The sequence below is a fragment of the Musca autumnalis genome, unplaced genomic scaffold (genome assembly GCF_047663935.1).
Source record: "Musca autumnalis isolate F117 unplaced genomic scaffold, ASM4766393v1 scaffold_5, whole genome shotgun sequence".
Taxonomy (NCBI): Eukaryota; Metazoa; Arthropoda; class Insecta; order Diptera; family Muscidae; genus Musca; species Musca autumnalis.
In genome coordinates this window covers 39,828,453-39,849,297 of record NW_027412088.1, presented here as the reverse complement: position 1 = coordinate 39,849,297, position 20,845 = coordinate 39,828,453, and the positions used below count along the sequence as shown (strand labels likewise).

Below are 20,845 nucleotides of genomic sequence, written 5' to 3'. Positions count from 1 at the left end.
TCAGAAATTTTCGATAACCAAGTAAACATTAAGTGGAAACCAATATAGAGTGTTGTTGTTACAGTTACTTAAAGTAAACATATAACACACACAACTTCCAATTGTTGTAATATGAATTAGCAACTGTTTGTTGTTGTTGCATTCTCAAGCTGTGTTATACATATTCTGGCTGGCCAAAATGTTACTTTTTGTTCCTTTGTTGTCTATGGCATGAATTAGCTTTTTTAATCAGCTATAAGTCAGGTTGCATTTACTGTTGCTTTTAACATATAGTAAAGAATGTGACGCTCAATATCTTTGCTGCAAATAATGTAATAATGCTATTTAATTCGTTCGCTATTGTTTCTGTGCATTGAAAATAAGCTATTTTTGTGCTTTAATTGTAATTATGTTTGTAATATTTTGTCTAATAAATATTTCCTTTTCTTTGATAATATTGTTCTTACAGATCTTGCAATCCCGTGGAACTACTATAGACCGTACTCGCCTACTTCTTCATTTGCAACGCTCGAGGTGCCAAGGTAAGTGAACGATAAAATAAAAACCAAATTAAATATAACATGTAATATTAAAATGCCTAAAAGCATGCTATATATTATGGACAATAATAAGCAAAGGGCGCAGTAAATCAATATAAAACTAAATTTAAACCAAAAACGGTTACTTATTGAGGTACCGCATATTCATAACCTACAAAATAACATCCTCCAACATACATCGAACTGCCCGTCGGATATCCTATAACATATGAACTTATATTCTTTATCAGCATAAAATTCGAATGCTATATAACGATGTCCGTTTGTTTATCCTTGCTCCTTGCATCTGTACGGTACTCCCCGATACAAGCTGGCTTATACCTGATTTTCGGTATTTTAAAAATGTTAGTCTTCGTTGGGGCTACAAAGCTTTGGGTCAGAGATTCGTCGGTATAGGTCCATATTTTTGATATAGCCCCAAAAGAATGGTACATTCCTGATTTTGGGAATTCTGAAGTTTTAGCCACATTACTTACTTACTTAGCTGGCCTTTTACAGAACATTTGTTCCATAAGCCAAACTAAGAAAAAATCTCCAATCCTCTCTGTTTGCTGCTGTATTTTCCCAATCTGGGATATGTAGCTTTATGATATCTCGTTTCACTTGTTCGCTCCAACGAAGCTTTGGCCTTCCAGATCTGGGAGAACCTCCATGCAGCCCGTATTTATACGCCTTTTTAGCGGGTTCATCATCACTCATTCTTATAACATGTCCTAGCCATCGCAATTGTTGTATCTCGATTCGTTCAACTACATTGATGTCATTGAATATACGACGCCGATATTCGCCGTCAACACAGATTGGCCCGTATATCTTTCGAAGAATTTTTCTCTCGAACACACCAAGCACTGGCTTATCTGCTTGAGCATGTACCCATGATTCGGAACCATACATTAGCACGGGTAGTATCAGTGTTTTGTAAAGTGTTACTTTTGTTTGACGAGAGGTGGCTTTATTTCTAAACTGCTTACTCAGCCCAAAGTAGCATCTGTTAACCAACACTATTCTTCTTCGTATTTCACAACTGATGTTATTTGTTGTGTTTATGGCGGTGCCGAGGTAGACGAAGTCCTTCACTACCTCAAAATTTTAGGTACCAACATTCACAGATGGTGCATGGTTTGTGGACAGATTACGGGTCGATACCATCAACTTGGTTTTTTCACCGTTTACTGCCAGACCAACTTTAGCAGATTCTCTTTCGACTTTTGCAAAGGTGTCAGTTACTTCCTTTACCGATCGACCCATGATGTCAATGTCGTCGGCATAAGCCAGTAATATATGGCTGTTCGTGTATATCGTTCCATTTCTTTTGACCTTCGCGTCTCGTATGACCTTTTCCAGCATTGAATAGATCACACGACAGGCCGTCTCCTTGTCTGAAACCTCTTTTGGTAATAAACTCTTCGCAGAGGTTCTTTCCTATTCTAACTGAGGATCTCGTCTCAGTTAATGTCATTCTACAAAGCCGAATGAGCTATGCAGGAATACCAAAATCAGACATGGCTTGGAACACCTTTGAACGTATAGGTCTGTCGAATGCTGCTTTATAATCGACGAAAAGATGGAAGGTGTCGATCTGCATTTCTTGAGTCTTTTCCAGGATTTGTCTCAAGGTAAATATCTGGTCAATGGTGGATTTGCCAGGTCTAAAGCCGCACTGATAGGGTCCAATAATTTCATTGACCATAGGCTTTAGTCTCTCACACAACATGCCAGATACTATCTTATATGCAATAGGGAGCAGACGTATGCCCCTGAATTGGAGTACACAGTCTTATCACCCTTCTTGTGGACTGGACATAGGATGCTCACGTTCCAATCGTCGGGTACGCGTTCTTCCTGCCAGATGGTGCTAACTAGCTGATGCATACATCTTATCAGCGTGTCGCCTCCGGTTTTGAACAGCTCGGCTGGTAGGCCATCTGCTCCTGCCGCCCTATTATTCTTCTGCTGGTTTATTGCTGTCATTACCTCATCTTGGCTGGACGGTATACATTCAATACCATCTTCTGGGATTGGATCTGTGGTACCTTCGCCGTCTTCACTGCTATCGGACACCAACAGTTTGGAAAAATGTTCTTTCCATATCCTGAGCACACTATCTGTATCAGTTACCAAATTACCTTGTTGGTCTCTACAGGAGGATATGCCTGTACCAAAGCCATCAGTTTGATGCTTCACTCTTTGGTAGAATTTTCGGACTTCGTTCTGTTTCCTGTACATCTCTATTTGTTCACACTCCCTCTTTTCCATGTCTCTCTTTTTCCTGCGGAAAAGACGTTTCTCCTCTCTCCTTTTCTCCAGATACCTCTCTCGAGCGCTTCGCCTTGCTACTGATTGTAAAGTAGCCCTATATGCCGCATTTTTTCTTCGGTAACAGCACGGCACTCCTGGTCATACCATGGATTCTTTGGTGGGGGACTCTGGTATCCAAGTATTGATTTTGCGGCTGTTTGCATAGAGTGGGCAATATTTTGTCATTGTGCTGATATGTTATCGGGACGAGAAGCGCTTTCATTAAGCAATTGGGTCAGTTGAGTGGAATATGCTGGGGCTATCTGTTGTGTTTGCAGCTTAGCGATGTCCAACTTTCGTGTTGTGTCTGTCCGTGCTTTATTTGCAACGTTTAGACGGGTACGTACCTTTGCTGCAACGAGGTAATGGTCCGAATCTATGTTTGCTCCTCGGAACGATCGTGCATCCAACACGCTCGATGAATGTCTTCCATCTATAACAACGTGATCAATTTGATTTCTTGTTTTCTGATCTGGAGACAGCCAGGTGCCCTTATGAATATCGAGATGATTAAATCTGGTACTGCTAACTACCATGTTTCTTGCAGCTGCAAAGTCTATCAGCCTCATACCATTGTCAGATGTTTCACTGTGGATGCTGAATGTCCCGACTGTTGGGCCAAAGATATTCTCTTTTCCAATTTTGGCATTAAAATCGCCTAGAATGATTTTAATGTCATGGGCAGGGCAACGGCCATATGTTTCTTCTAAGCGCTCGTAAATTATATCTGTTCGTCCTTTTCTTCAGTGGGAGCATGAGCGCAAATAAAGCTGATGTTGAAGAATTTAGCTTTTATTCGAATTGCAGCAAGTCTTTCATTCACTGGGGTGAAGTTGGATACCAGATGTTTTAACCTCCGACTAACTACGAATCCGCAACCAAACTTATGCTTTAGGTCATGGCAGCTTTAGGTGTTGTTGTGACGTCTTTCCCATTCCATCGTATTTCCTGTATGGCAGTAATATAGGCCTTGTACTTTTCAGGTACGTCTGCCAATGCGAAGACTGCACCTTCTCTATAAAGTGTGTGAACATTCCAGGTGCAGATTCGCAGATCATGGTCCTTAAAACGTTTGCGGGGTTCGTCAACTTTAGAGGGGTTTGTTTTTCTCGTTTTTTCATAGTAGGATGTTTTTTCTAGGGGAGGGTTACTAACCCGACGCCCAAACCCAAGTTTTTAACGTTCTTATGGGTAAACGCGCGTCACATGTTAGCTCACTACCTTTAACGGGTGTTAAAGGCAGTTCCTCAGGTGACACCACTGGGAGGTCAGTGTCCACCTGAGATGAAAGAGGGACCAAGATAAATCCTGGGCTTTGCCATGTTAAAACCGGTCAGGACATTTGCTTGGTGTCTTCCATCCCCTACGTCACAAAAGGATAGTAACTCAAAATGTTGTATTTTTCCGTAGAGACAAAAACGGTTGATGTACAATTAGTGACATAACGGTGTTATTTGGAGAAAGACTAGATAAAATAATTGCAGATTTTTATAGTTGGTGGAGTTGGTCAATATTTATCTTTTTTTTAATAAAAATTGAAAAATTCAATATTTTGAGTTACCACCATTTCATTGAACAAGTGCTATATATTCATGATCAGCATAAAATTCGAATGCTATATAACGATGTCCGTCTGTTTATCCTTGCGTTTGTTGCAACCTGACCTGCAACCACCACCGAAATAATCGTCGGAGATCCTATAAAGTATATATACATATATTCTTGATCAGCATAAAATTCTATAGGTCCACGTTTTGATATAACCCTCATAGAACAGTAACTCTCAATTTTCGGTATTTTGAAGGCCGTGGACTTAATGTCCACCGAAATGGCTAAAATTTTGCATTTAGTCTTCGTTGGGGGTATAAAACTTTCCATCTGAAATTTGTCGCTATAGGTCCACGTCTTCATATAGTCCCCATAGAACGGTACATCCTGATTTTCGGTATTTTAAAGATTTTAGCACACCGTATGGTGTATACAATTTTTTATCTGAAATTTGTCGGTATAGGTCCAAGTTTTCATGTAGCCCCCCATAGAACATTACCTCCTGATTTTCGGTATAAATAAAACTTCCACTTGAAATTTGTCCTCAATAGCATACCTAAGTACCTGAAATTTGGTATTTAGTCTTCGTAGAGGCTATTAAACTTTCCACCTGAAATTTGTTGGTATAGGTCCACGCCTTCATATAGTCCCCATAGAACAGTACCTCCCGATTTTCTATATTTAGAAGTTTGTGGCCTCAATATCCCACCGAAATGGCTAAAATTTGGTGGTTAGTCTTCCTAGGAGGTAAAAAACTGTCCACCTGAAATTTGTGGGTATAGGTCCACGTCTTCATATAGCCCCCATAGAACGGTACCTGCCGATTTTCCGTATTTTGAAGGTTGTGGCCTAAATATCCCACCGAAATGGCTAAAATTTGGTCGTTAGTCTTCCTAGGGTGTAAAAAACTTTCCACCTGAAATTTGTGGGTATAGGTCCAGGCCTTCATATAGCCCCCATAGAACGGTGCCGCCCGATTTTCGGTATTGTGAAGGTTGTGGCCTCAATATCCCACCGAAATGACTCAAATTTAGTATTTAGTCTTCGTTGGGGTATAAAACTTCCCATCTGAAAATTTTCGGAATATGTCCACGTCTTCATATAGCCCCCATAGAACGGTACCTGCCGATTTTCGGTATTTTGAAGGTTTTGGCTTCAATATCCCATCGAAATGGCGGAAATTTGGTATTTAGTCTTCGTAGGGGATATAAAACTTCCACCTGAAATTTGTCGGTATAGGTCCTCGTCCGCACATAGCCCCCATAGAACGATACCTCCAGATTTTCGGTATTTTGAAGGTCTTGGTCTCAATATCATACCTAAGTGGCTGAAATTTGGTATTTAGTCTTCGTAGGGGCTATAAAACTTTCCACCTGATATTTGTTGGTATAGGTCCACGCCTTCATATAGTCCCCATAGAACAGTACCTCCCGATTTTCTGTATTAAGAAGTTTGTGGCCTCAATATCCCAACGAATTGGCTGAAATTTGGTAGTTAGTCTTCGTAAGGAGGTATACAACTTTCCATCTGAATTCTGTCGGTATAGGTTCACGCCTTCATATAGTCCCCATAGAACAATACCTCCCGATTTTCTGTATTAAGAAGTTTGTGGCCTCAATATCCCACCGAAATGACTCAAATGTAGTATTTAGTCTTCGTTGGTGTATAAAACTTTCCATCTGAAATTTTTCGGAATATGTCCACGTCTTCATATAGCCCCCATAGAACGGTACCTGCCGATTTTCGGTATTTTGTAGGTTTTGGCCTCAATATCCCATCGAAATGGCGGAAATTTGGTATTTAGTCTTCGTTGGGGGTATAAAACTATCCATCTGAAATTTGTCGGTATAGATTCTCGTTCTCATATAGCCCCCATAAAATGATGTCTCCCGATTTTCGGTATGCATGTATGTATAAGCTATGCATATGCATGTATGTATTAAACGCTCATAGTCCACAATACCCGGTGTTTAGGTCGTATGAGCCATATAAGTATCTCGCTAATATTAATTATACGTACAGCTTCCTAGTCATATATGCACTTATCTATAAATCAGAGATGGCCAGCAACAACAAATTTCCTATGCCCGCGGCACAGGCAAAGCGATCGTACTCACACGCATAGAGTAAACATCTTCGTGTAGCTTCGTTAGGTTGGCGAGTTGCTTACATTTTGCAATTCAGTGGATGAGAAGAACGTTGGTTTGTTAGTGTAATACTAATGTTGGTCTTTCGAATTTTTTATACTCACACAAGCGCAATATATAATCTGCAAATGTGTGTTTTTGGCCATCAATGCTATAAATATACTAAAATTCCTTTCATTCTTCTTCTTTTTCCCTTGCAGGTACCCAAGATTAGATGTTAAACTCATAGGCTATGCATCATTTGCACCTATTAATCAACCAAACACTCAACCCGATACTGTCTATGCTAGTCTCAAAGATAAACTATTCAATTTAACGCGTAAAACCAGTTCCAGTGAAGCTGATAACGAATCAACCACACAAATAGCCTCAGCCGCCAATAATCATTTACAGGAAGTCGATGGTGATGTCAATGATGAAGAAGAACATTTACATCGTAAACGTCATTTGAAAGCGGAAGAATTAAAAGCATCTATGGAGGAAGAAGATGTACAGTTGGAACAGGAGGATGAGGAACCAGAGTCAGAGACAATTGAAGAAGAACAAAACGAGGAGGGAGAAGCAGATGAAATAATGCCAGCTGAAACTATTGAATACAATTACAGGAATCATCCCAGACATCGACGTCACCATCGTCAACAGCAGCAACAACAACCACAGCAACACAAACGTCATCATCATCAACACCAGCCAGCACATCATCAGAGACATAATAATAATGATGATGATGGTGAAGAGAAAGAAGCCATTACAACCAACAACAATGAATATGGTAATGTCCATCATAGACGTCATCATTTCACTACTGAACGAACAACTTCTGATCCTGTTGAAGTTACCATCGAAAGAGAACAGCATGAAACAAAACTTTTGCAACATATTGTTCATAAATTACAACAAGAACAGAAACAATTATTGTTATTACATCAACAACAACAACAAACGTCAACATATGCAATTTAAAAAGCCACTTTAGAGAACTACTTTTTGCATTGCCTGGAAACAAAAAAACATTCCTAAACTTTATAGGTGATTTCAAACCTTTGTTTTTATTTCCCCTCTAAGACAAAACAAAAATATTGAGCTTGCCATGCACTCGCCTTTAAACAAATGTAATGAACACACATACACACATATCGTTTGGTATGATCGAATTATGAAAGCAACAGTCGAAGTACTCGAAGCCCCCCTGCCTCACGGTGAAATAAATTGCATGAAATTATGAGCTCTTAGATCGAGTTCCATACCAGAGTAATTTTATTTAATTGTTGTAGTGGATAGCTCGATCTAAGAAACCCTATAAAATGGGAAAGTTTTTAGTACAAGTTTCAGCGTGTGGCATACGACTAATATCTAGATGATGGGTACGCACAGTGATTCAGAATCGTTTTTCCCGGGTCAAAACTCTGTAACTTTTGAACGGATAGAGATATTTTCACTTTTTTTTTGTTTGAAAGATAACAGCTTTCAGCTTTGCGATGCATTAAAACACTTTAATTCGGTCTACACCTTTTTCAGATATACATAATTCGAAACATTTTAGCTGTAATTCGTAACATTTCATTTGTAGTTCGAATTATTCCATTTGTAATTCGAATTATTTCATTTACAATTCGAATTTTTCCATTTGTAATTCGAATTCTTTCCTTTCCGAATTATTTTATTTGATATTCAATTTATTTTATTTGAAATTCAATTTATTTTATTTGAAATTCAAATTATTCTATTCGTAATTCGAATTATTTTATTTGAAATTCGAAACAAAAAAAATTTCAAAATATTTTTAATATTAATTTTATGCCTGTTTTTTCGAATTACAAATGAAATAATTCGAATTATTTCCATTTTGTAATTCGAATTATTTCATTTGTAATTCGAAATATTTTATTTGAAAAAAAAAATGATTCGAATTACAAATGGAATAATTCGAATTATTTCCATTTTGTAATTCGAATTATTTCATCTGTAACTCGAATTATTTTATTTGAAATTCAATTTATTTTATTTGAAATTCAAATTATTTTATTTGAAATTCAAATTATTTTATTTGAAATTCGAATTATTCTATTCGTAATTCGAATTATTTTATTTGAAATTCGAAACAAAAAAATGTCAAAATAGTTTTAATTTTTTCGAATTACAAAAAAAATGATTCGAATTACAAATGAAATAATTCAAATTATTTTCATTTTGTAATTCGAATTATTTCATTTGTAATTCGAAATATTTTATTTGAAAAAAATTAATCGAATTACAAATGGAATAATTCAAATTATTTCCATTTTGTAATTCGAATTAGTTCATCTGTAATTCGAATTATTTTATTCCAAATTCTTATTATTCTATTTGTAATTCGAATTATTTTATTTGAAATTCAAAGCAAAACAAATTCAAAATATTTTTAGTATTAATTTTATGCATGTTTTTTCGAATTACAAAAAATGACTCGAATAATTCCAATTGCAAATGGAATAATTCGAATTACAAATTTATATTTCGAATTACCATTAAAATAATTCGAATTACATCTGAACAAGGTGTACACCATTTACACATGTAATTCGAATAATTTCACTGGTAATTTGACAATTCCAACTGAATTCCGAAATATTTCATTTGTAATTTGATTCGAATTACAAGTGGAATAATTCGAATTACAAATTTATATTTCGAATTACAAATGAATTCTTACGAATTACAAATATATTTCCCGAATTACAATTAAAATAATTCAAATTACATCTGAGCAAGGTGTACACCATTTTAACATGTAATTCGACAGATTTCAGTTGTAAATTGATAATTCCAATTAAATCCGAATTATTCCATTTGTAATTTGATTCGAATTACAAAAAATGACTCGAATAATTCCAATTGCAAATGGAATACTTCGAATTACAAATTTATATTTCGAATTACCATTAAAATAATTCGAATTACATCTGAACAAGGTGTACACCATTTACACATGTAATTCGAATAATTTCACTGGTTATTTGACAATTCCAACTGAATTCCGAAATATTTCATTTGTAATTTGATTCGAATTACAAGTGGAATAATTCGAATTACAAATTTATATTTCGAATTACAAACGAAATCTTACGAATTACAAATATATTTCCCGAATTACCATTAAAATAATTCGAATCACATCTGAACAAGGTTGTAATTCGAAACATTTCACTGGTAATTTGACAATTCCAATTGAATTCCGAATTATTTCATTTTTAATTTGAGAATTCCATTTGAAGTTCCAATTATTTCATTTGTAATTCGATTTTTTCCATTTGTAATTTGAATTTTTATTTGAAATTTCAAAGAAAAACTTTGATTTACATATAGAAAAATTCAAATTACAAATGGAATAAATCGAATTTCGAATAAAAAAATTCGAATTACAAATGGAATAATTCTATTTACAAAAGGAATAATTCAAATTTCATGTGGAATAATTCAAATTACAAATTTATATTTGGAATAAAATGTTGCGAATTACAAATACACTTTATTCAGATGTAATTCGAAACATTCCAGTTGTAATTCGTAACATTTTAATTGTAATTCGATTATTCCATTTGTAATTCGAAACAATTTAATTGTATTTCGTGAATTCCATTTGTAATTCTAATTGTTCCATTTGTAATTCGAATTATTTTATTTGAAATTCAAATTATTCAATTTGTAATTCGAATCAGTTTATTTGTAATTCGAAAAAGCCAGATATAAAATCAATAAAAGAAATATTTTGCATTTTTTTTCGAATTACAAATGAAATAATTCGAATTACAAATTTATATTTCGAATTACAAATGAAATCTTACGAATTACAAATATACTTCCCGAATTACCATTAAAAAAATTCGAATTACATGTGAACAAGGTGTACACAATTTTCACATGTAATTCAAATGATTTCAATTGTAATTCGAAACATTCCACCGGTAATTTGACAATTCCAATTGAATTCCGGAAATTTTCATTTGTAATTTAAATTTTTTAATTTGTAGTTCGAACTATTTCATTTGTAATTCGATTTTTTTCCATTTGTAATTTGAATTTTTTATTTGAAATTTCAAATAAAAACATTGATTTACAAATACAAAAATTCAAATTTCAAATGGAATGATTCTAATTACAAATTTATATTTCGATTGAAATGTTTGCGAATTACAAACACACCTTTTTCAGATGCAATTCTAAACATTCCAGTTGTAAATCGTAACATTTTAATTGTAATTCGATTATTTCATTTGTAATTCAAAACAATTTAATTGTTTTTCGTGAATTTCATTTGTAGTTCTTAACATTTCATTTGTAATTCGAATTATTCTATTTGTAATTCGAATTATTCCATTTCTAATTCGAATCATTTTATTTGTAATTCGAAAAAGCCAGATATCAAATCAATACAAGAAATATTTTGTATTTTTTTTCGAATTACAAACGAATTCTTACGAATTACAAATATATTTCCCGAATTACAATTAAAATAATTCGAATTACATCTGAGCAAGGTGTACACCATTTTAACATGTAATTCGAATGATTTCAGTTGTAATTCGATACATTTCACTGATAATTTGACAATTTCAATTGAATTCCGAATTATTTCATTTGTAATTTGAGAATTCCATTTGAAATTCGAATAATTTTTGTTAATTGATTTTTTCCAATTGTAATTTGAATTTTTTTATTTGAAATTCCAAATGCAAAACTTCGATTTAGAAATAGAAAAATTCAAATTACAAATGGAATAATTCTAATTTCAAATAAAATAATTCGAATTACAAATGGAATAATTCAATTTACAAAAGGAATAATTCAAATTTTAAATAGAATAATTCTAATTACAAATTTATATTTCGAATGAAATGTTGCGAATTACAAATACACCTTTTTCAGATGTAATTCGAAACATTCCAGTTGTAACTCGTAACATTTTAATTGTAATTCGATTATTCCATTTGCATTTCGGAATAATTTATTTGTTTTTCGAGAATTCCATTTATAATTCTTAACATTTCATTTGTAATTCGAATTATTCCATTTGTAATTCGATACAAGAAATATCTCGTAATTTTTTCGTTTCGAATTACAAATAAAATGCAAATGGAATAATTCGAATTACAAATGGAATAATTCAAATTACAAGTAGAATAATTCGAATTAAAAATAGAATAATTCGAATTACAAATAGAATAGTTCCAATTACAAATGGAATAATTCGAAAAACTAATAGAATAATTCTAATTACAAGTGAAATAATTCGAATTACATATAAAATTCTCGAATTACAAATGAAATGTAATGAATTGCAACCAAATGTTTCGAATTACATCTGAATAAGGTGTAGTAGCAGAGGAATTCAATATCAAAGATAAAAATTTTAGTTTTTTTATATTTTGCATCAAAATATGAGTGTTTTTGAGTTTTTCATATGATCTAACTATTTAAAAAAGGTCAAATACCAATAAAAAAACATAAAAATCAAAAAATTCAAGCAATTTTGAGATTTTTTTTTATTTTTTCAAAAAAAATAATTTTTTTACTCAAAAAATTATTTTTAAAAAAAATGTTTCAAAAAATTTAAATTTTTTCCAAAAAAAATATTTAAAAAATTCCCATTTGTGTAAAAAAGCTATAATAATATTTTTTTTACCTAAAAACTTAATTTTTTTTTTTCAAAAATTTAAAATTTTTTCCACAAAAAATATTTAAAAAATGTCTATTTGTGTAAAAAACCTATAATGTATATATGGGAAACGGTATATAAAAAAAACATATCTACCCATGTAATTTCAAAAAAATTAAAAAGTATTTAACGGTCGGAACCGGTCGGGCACAGAAGTACATATGGACTGACAGAGGATACTCTCAGGCATCAATCTGTGAAAGCAGAAAACTGTTCCAAGCTGTTCCCTAAAAGTCCTGGTCCACTAAATTTGGAATTGCACTAAAATTTTATTACCTGAGGAAAAATTAAATAGCTCACTTCGTGTAAACGCTACTGTAATTTATTGAAACGGTTCTTAAAGACAACAATTATACCTACCTAACAAAAACAATAAACGCAATACCTGTTATAGTTTCCGAGAAATAACTATTTCTTTCTCCAGAAATTTGCAAAAATGACATATTTTTCAAAATTGTAAAAAAATTATCATCTTTAGGAGCACGCCACGCCCACACCTTCCAAAATGTTGACCTAATTGTTTGGTTTCCTTAGTTTCAATATGTTTACTATTGAATCCCATATAGAAATTAACAATCGGTGATGACAAAAATTTGGGTTTTGGCAAGGAAAATCGATTCCCGAACCTCTGTTGGACGACGGTTTACTAATTTATATAGAGAAATTCGACTGTTTGTAATTTTAATTGGATATTGAATTGATTGATTAATTGATTGATTGATTGATTGATTGATTGATTGATTGATTGATTTATTGATTGATTGATTGAATAGATTGGTGTAAACAAAAGAGTGCTTGAATAATGAAAATTTCACAGAAATCATTGAGTGGTCTCTTCTGTCCACAAAATTGTAACCATGACCAGAAAAAAATGTTTTTTTGGTTTCAATATTCAATGAACCCGAATGAAAGACCAATCTTTCCCAATACAAAACTAATTTCAAGAAATTTAAGTAATTTATTAAATGTCGTTTTCTGGAAAATATTTCAATGCACAGTCGTTAAAAATGTAGAACCCCAATTTGAACATTTTTTTTACTTTCCAATGAATATTTTTATTTATTTCCAAAACATTCAAATTAAGAGAAAGTCTAAACCCCCTAAAGTATCCAGGGGCTGGATTCTTGTTCTATGAAAATTTGAAATGAAAAATATTTCCTTTATAATTTTTTTCATTTGGCAGTTTTTTCCTTTATAAAAGTTGTCATTTCACATTTTCATAGAAACAGAATTGAGTCCCAGGAATAGTTTTGAAAAACATATTTTTATTTCCTTTGAAAACGACGTCTAAAATGTTTTAAAAGACTTCTTAAAATCTACTTCAACATATCATCTACTTTTAACACTATTCATTTGTATTTGTAAGACACATTAGTAGTTGTAAGAAAAAAGGCTGGTTTACTTAAAAAACGAAAACAACAACAATTTCAGTCGAACACGTAAAGGTATTGAAAAAGAAGGCTATTTCATAGAATATTCAAATTCTATAATATTCAAACAAACAAAAGCTGAAATTAATGGGAAAACCTTGCTGCACTTCCTGTGATTATTTATTTAAAAAAAAAGAAAATACAATAAAATTAAAAAACACAAACTAAAATACAATGAAGGCATTTGTTCCAAAATATGGTTGATTCTGTTATTATTATTAATAATAAACATCTTATAACTATAAAAGTAATATCAAACAAATAAATATTTCATAATATTAAGAAAACATTTCCTTTTTTTTCAATTGGTATACAATTTAAAAAATGTTATTTTTAATTTAATATTATGTACTAAAAATTAAAAGAAAAAAACTTGATAACACTTCTTTAAACAATTTTATTTTATTATATAAAATATAAATTGATTTCAGCTTGTTAATCTCCCACAGTTTTATTAATATTTAATAATTGTCTCTATATTATTAATATTAAGTGTAAATATTATTTTTTATTGCTATGTATTGGTTATGACAATTTGTTATTATATTAATATTTCTAATATCCAGAACAAAAATACTATCATGTATGTTTTTACGTTTTTTTTTTCAATTTATAAATTATAATTTTTTTATTTACTTAACTATTATTTAAGTTTCTTAATACAAATACAATACCTTTTAAGCTTCTAATGTGAAATGGAATAAAATTCAATTTTTGTCTATTACAAACAAGGGAAGTTTTATTTTTTTCAAATCGGCCTTGTCGACAGAGATATACATACCCTCAGCCTGTGATAATTGAAACACTTCTTTCCCAAAAAAAATTATGTATTTAGGGGTTTTTCAGAATTTTGGGCGCATGAACTTGCCGACTAAAATATCGATTTGGATTAAAGCTCAAAAGTTTTGCGGGGAAGGTACCTACAAATAGACCCACATAGTTCGTTTTGGAAGCGATTCTTATTTTTGGGCGTCATTCCTCTCGATAGATATCACGCCCACCAGTCATTTCAGTTGGCCAATATATAATTTAGACCATTATATCAGAAAGCATAGACTTGCCCACGAAAAACATTTTATCGCTGTAAACATGCACACTAGGAGTACCGGAGTATCGGTAAAAATTTCCAAAGGATCCCTGAACAAACCCTTAACCGCACTTAAACAAACATTTGTGTGAGTGGACCACTTTTGAACATAAACTAAGTTCGAACACAATATATCGAGATCCAAAGTTTGGACCATAACGGTTGCTCTGTTTATGAGATATCGCGCGTACCATTTTAAAGAATGTTTTCGAATTTTTGTGGGGGAGGTACCGTAAGAAGCGGACCTATAAGCATCACCTTCGAATTTCATCTAATATGATGGACCAACGCAGTATTCGGTTAGAGAGTTGTCTTGCGCACCAGCCACTACACTTACCGGTCGTATGGGTTTTTTACGGCTTCGGGTCATTTTCTCAAGAAGTATCGACATGCCACTCAAAAACTTTTTCCTTTGTAATAGGGGCCTTGAGTGCAACCTGTTCCAAGAAAAATCAAAACGATGGAGATACTGCATTTTTCCGAAATTTTGGGTGGGAGGTACCCGGAGGAGTTGACATATATAGTCCATGTTATAACCCGATCTATGTCACATAGAAATATCACGATGTGCAAAGTATCGACCAAAGCGGTTACTGCCTTCGAAATTATCGTGAGCACTATTGCAACGAAAAGTGTTAAAATGATTCGAGAGGAGGTCTTAAACTGCACTTTTCCGAAATTTTGTGTGGGAGGTACCCGAAGGAGAGAACCGATATTGTCCATATTCGAATTTTATCCGGTAGAAATATTACGATGTGCAAAGTATGGATGAAATCGGTTAGTCCCATCGAGTGTTACCGTGCTCATATTTTTTGCAAAAAGTTTTAAACTGTGTGGGGGAGGTACCAGAGGGAGTGGGCCGATATGGTCTATCTTTGCACTTAAACTTGTTTGGACAAAATATTACGAAAGACAAATTTTGGACCAAATCGGTTAATCCGTTCGAGGGTTATCGTGCGCTCCCTCCAGGCAGACATATGGACGGACACTGCTAAATCGATTCTAAATTGTCTGAAACTCATTTCGTTCGAACATACTTGGGTTCTACAATGTCAACTATTTCGGTGGGATAATGAGGCCACAACCTTCAAAATACCGAAAATCGGGAGGTACCGTTCTATGGGGGCTTTATAAAGACGTAGACCTATACCGCCAAATTTCAGGTGAAAGAAGAAATAAAAATTTTTGCAACTTCGGTGGAATATTGAGGCTAAAACATTGAAAATACCGAAAATCGTGAGGTACCGTTCTATGGGGGCTATATGAAGACGTGGACCTATACCAAAATACCGAAATCGGGAAGTACAGGTATATATCGACGCCTCCAAACAATAGTATGCTAAGTCGACTTAGCATGTTTTCAAGTTCTTTACATTTTTATATTTAACGTCCTTTAACTTAAATTCTGTCAAATTTTGGTAATAATCGGACAATCCGAACAAAAGTTATAGACAAATATTTACTTAGCATAGTACTGAAGGTCAAAGAAATTTCCAGACTGTTAGAGCTTGTCCTGTAAAACTCACTGTTCAGAATTAGCAAACTATTATTTGGAGGTGTCGAACGTCCTTTAACTTAAATTCTGTCAAATTTTGGTAATGATCGGTCAATCCGAACAGAAGTTATAAACGAATATTGACTTAGCATAGTACTAAAGTTCAAAAAAATTTCCACACTTTGAGAGCTTCTCCTGCAAAACTCACTTTTTAGACTTAGCATACTATTATTTGGAGGTGTCGATATGAGCTATATGAAAACGTCCACCTATACCGACAAATTTCATATGAACATTTGTATACTCCCAAAGAAGAAAATACCAAATTTCAGCTATTTCAGTGGGATATTAAAAGTTTGGTGTTATAATGAGGCTAAAACCGAATATCGGAAGGTACGGTTCTATGAGGACTATATCAAAACGAGGAACGATATAGCCCATTTTCAATGCCAAACATCTAGCTCTATTTTAAAAGCTGTATCTTGATTTCAACAGACGATGGAAGGAAATGTCTATTCCTATCCGATTCAATTTTTTTTTAAATCGTTTTTTAGCCACAAAATTGTGGCATTTAGAGAATTTTGATGAAAATGCGCCTTTGGCCCCATGCAAATTACTATGGAAACAAAGATCGCGGGGTTAAGATTAACCGATCGCCATAAAATTTCATACATAAAGTTTTGCACATCGTATTATTTCAATCTGTCACGTATCATACTTCCTGAGATAGTGTGCACTAGTGTGTAAGATAAATCTCAAACTTTTTCAAAAATTTCTTCCAAAATTAGTTTAACAGATTACCATAGACGGGCCGTCGTTCGGACGGACGAAAATGCTTAAATCGACTCATAATTTAACCGTTATTTTCAAATTTTTTGAGTTACGTATGAACGATTTTCGCACTTTTTATAGCCTCCATCATAGTACCCTCCATCATTCTTGATCAGGATAAAATTCTAATACGATCTAGCTATATCCGTCTGTTGTAAACACTACAGCGAACAGTGGTCGAAATCACTGATCTAGCGGCGCGAAATTAATAACTTGGAAACGAATGCAGATATCTTTCTGAAATTTTGCCCAAACTAAGTCTGTGTCCATGGGTAATAATGGACTATACATAACAACATCGGCTAATATTTTGGTATAGCCCCCATATAACTGTACCCCCTGATATTCGGTATTTTGAGGATTTAAGCCACGCTTTCCTTCCAAATTAGTTGTAATTTGGCACTTAGGGTTTCTTTCCACAAAAATTGTGGACATAGGTCCACGTTTGGGTATAGGCCCCTTTTAAGGTACCTCACGATTTTCATTTTTTGGGGGTTTAAACATACGTTTTCCGGCCAAATTAGGTGTAATTTGGTATTTGGGGTTCCCAGTGAACACAAACATTATTCACCACAAAATTGTGGACATAGGTCTACGTTTTGATATTGTCCCCATATAACGGTACCTCCAAATATTCGGTATTGTTAGGATTTTGTCTATATTTTCGGACCAAACTAGCACTTTGAGTTTCAAACGGTCAAAAAACGTTTGCACCAAAAATTCTGGAGATAGGTCCACATTTTGGTATAGCACCTATATAACGGTACCTCCCCATTTTCGGTATGTTGAGGGTTTTATCTACAATTTTTAACCGAACCAACTGTAATTTGACATTTGAGGTTCTCAATGGCTACAAAACTTCTCCACCAAAAATCGTCAACATAGGTCCATGTTTTGTATAGCCCCTATATAACGTCCCTCCTGATTTTGTGTATTTTGAGGATTTTAGCTAAATTTTTTGGACACAAAACCTCTCAACCAACAATTGTTAACATAGGTCCAAATTTTGGCGTAGCCCCCCATATAACGGTACCTCCCGATTTTCGGTATTTTGAGGATATAGGCTACATTTTAGACCGAATTACCTGTTATTTAACATGTGATATTCCCAGTGGTCGCAAAACATCTCCACAAAAAATTGTCATCGTTGGGCCAAATTTTGGTATAGCACCCATATAACGGTACCTCCCGATTTTCGGTATTTTGAATATTTTAGCTAAATTTTTTTAAACGAATTACCTGTAATTTAACTTTTGATATTCCCAGTGTCCAAAAAACTTCTCCACCAAAAGTTGTCAACATAGATCCAAATGTTGGTATAGACCCCATATAACGGTACCTCACGATGTTCGGTATTTTGAGAATTTTAGCTATACTTTTCGACCGAATCACCTGTAATTGAACATTTGACATTCTCAATGGCTACAAAACATCTCCACCAAAAATTGCCAACATAGGTCCAGGTTTAGGTATAGCCCCCATATGACGGTACCTGCCAATTTTTAGTATTTTAAGTTTTTAACCGAACTTTCCGTAATTTGATATTTGAGGCTCCCAGTGGTCCCTGTTTTGTTATAGTCCCCATATAACGGATCCTCCCAATTTTTGTCATTTTGGGGATTTTAGTTTCAATTTTTAAACGAACCAGCGCACAGTGGTCGAAACCACTGATCTAGCGGCGCGAAATTAATAACTTGGAAACGAATGAAGATAACTTTCTGAAATTTTGCACAAACTCAATCTGTGTCTGTGGGTAATTATGGACTAAATATGAACAACATATTCATATTTGATATTCGATATTTTGAGGATTTAAGCCACCTTTTCCTCCCAAATTAGTTGTAATTTGGTACTTAGGGTTCCTAGTGATCACTAAACCTTTCCACCAAAAATTGTGGACATAGGTCCACGTTTGGGTATAGGCCCCTTTTAAGGTACCTCCCGACTTTCAGTACTTTGGGGATTTAAATCTACATTTTCCGAACAAATTAGGTGTAATTTGGTATTTGGGGTTCCCAGTAGACACATAAATTCCCCACCAAAAAATTGCGAATATAGGTCTACATTTTGATATAGCCCCCATATAACCGTAGCGACAGATTTTGGGTATTTTGAGGATTTAAGCTGTTTTTCAAGACCATTTATCAGCAAGATTTGCAGCTATTTGCAGCTAAATTTTGGTTATTCGGAATCTAGGGAGTCCAATTTAATTATTAAAAAAATAACTGGACCGAACCTCGGTGGACCTTTGTAGTTACGCTCCATCCAACAAAAGTATATTGCACTAAAAACATACAAAAAATAATAATTTTTGAAAATTTATTGCTTTATAACTATGTAACTTCAGGCCCCAAACATTTAATTTTAATATAACTTAAACCCTCCCCTATCAATAAAAAATAAACTTTGTTTAGTTTTATTACGAATTTATTTAACAATTAAACAAATATGAGATCATGTTTTTAGCAACAATGTTATTAAAATCTGATCCGTCAAAATTTCTTGCACTTGACACTGAATAACTGAGTGAATATTTACAACATAACACCTCTCCACTGAAATATGTAAATACAGGTCATGTTTTTATACCCTCAGTATTTATGCTAACGTTGGTATATACACTTTCATACGGGCAAAATGTGCCTCATGGAATGTTTTTAGACCCCAAGTATGTTTGGACGAAATCCGTTTCAGAGATTTGGAGTCGATTTAGCAATGTCCGTCCGTCTGTCTGTCTGGCTGGAGGGCAAACGGATCAACCGATTCGGTACAACATTTGGCTTTCATAATATTTTGTCCAAACTTAGTTTAAGTTCGAAAATGGGTTATATCGGTCCACTCCTTCCGGTATCTCCCCCACAAAATTTCGCAAAAGTTCAGTTTAGGGCCTGCTCTCGAATCGCTTTGATTTTTGTTGTAGCAACCTAAATTCACTGCCCCCCATACGACGGTACAAGTTTCATCAGGGGCAAGTCCATACTTCCTGAGAAAATAGCCTGAAAGGTGCAAAAAAAACCCTATGACGCCGTGTGTAGTGGTTCGAGCGTAAGATAACTCTCGAACGGATTTGCCGTTTTGGTCCAAAATGTTACCTTCTTAACATTTTGTGCAAACTTAGTTTAAGTTCGAAGATAAGTCATATCGGTCCACTTCTTCAGGTACCTCCCCCACAAAGTTCCACAATGTTCGAAAAAATTGTGCGTACGATAACTCTTGATGGGAGTGACAGATTTGGTCCATCCTCATACATCTACCAGGTATAGGTTAGGTTCGAATAAAGACTATATTCGTCCACTCTGTCGGGTACCTCCCACACACATTTTTGGATAAATTCACTTTAAGACCTGCTCTCGTATCACTTTGATTTTTGTTGAAGCAACTTGCATTCGCTGCCTCAATTACGACAGTAAAAGTTTTTTCAAGGGCAAGTCCATACTTCTTCAGAAAAAAGCCCGAAAGTTGTAAAAAAAACTCCTATGGCACCATATGTAGGGGCTGGAGAGCACGATAACTCAACCAATTTGGTCCAAAATTTGGCCTTCGTCATGTTCTGTCCAAACTTAGTTTCAGTTCGAAAATGGACAATACCGTTCCACAACTTCCAGTACTTCCCCCAATATTTAAACAATTTCACCAAAATGGTATGCATGATGGGGCAACCAATTTGGTCCACGGGGGTAACCAATTTGGTCCAAACTTTGGATCTCCTAATATTTTGTCCAAATTTAGTTTAACTTCTAAAATGGCCCATATTGGTCCCCCACAAAAGTTCAAA

General features: G+C 34.0%; 1 protein-coding gene across 2 annotated transcripts in view; it reads left to right on the top strand.

The window, feature by feature from the left end:
* The window catches only part of ana (anachronism), a 58,661-nt gene extending 50,660 nt beyond the window's left edge, over positions 1 to 8,001 (top strand). For both annotated transcript variants that reach the window (XM_073989710.1, XM_073989709.1), the window contains exons 4-5: positions 449 to 521; positions 6,733 to 8,001. In XM_073989710.1, the coding sequence (XP_073845811.1) occupies positions 449 to 521; positions 6,733 to 7,495 (836 nt within the window). In that variant the 3' untranslated portion in view covers positions 7,496 to 8,001. The remainder of the gene's footprint in view (positions 1 to 448; positions 522 to 6,732) is intronic.
* Positions 8,002 to 20,845: the final 12,844 nt, after the last annotated feature.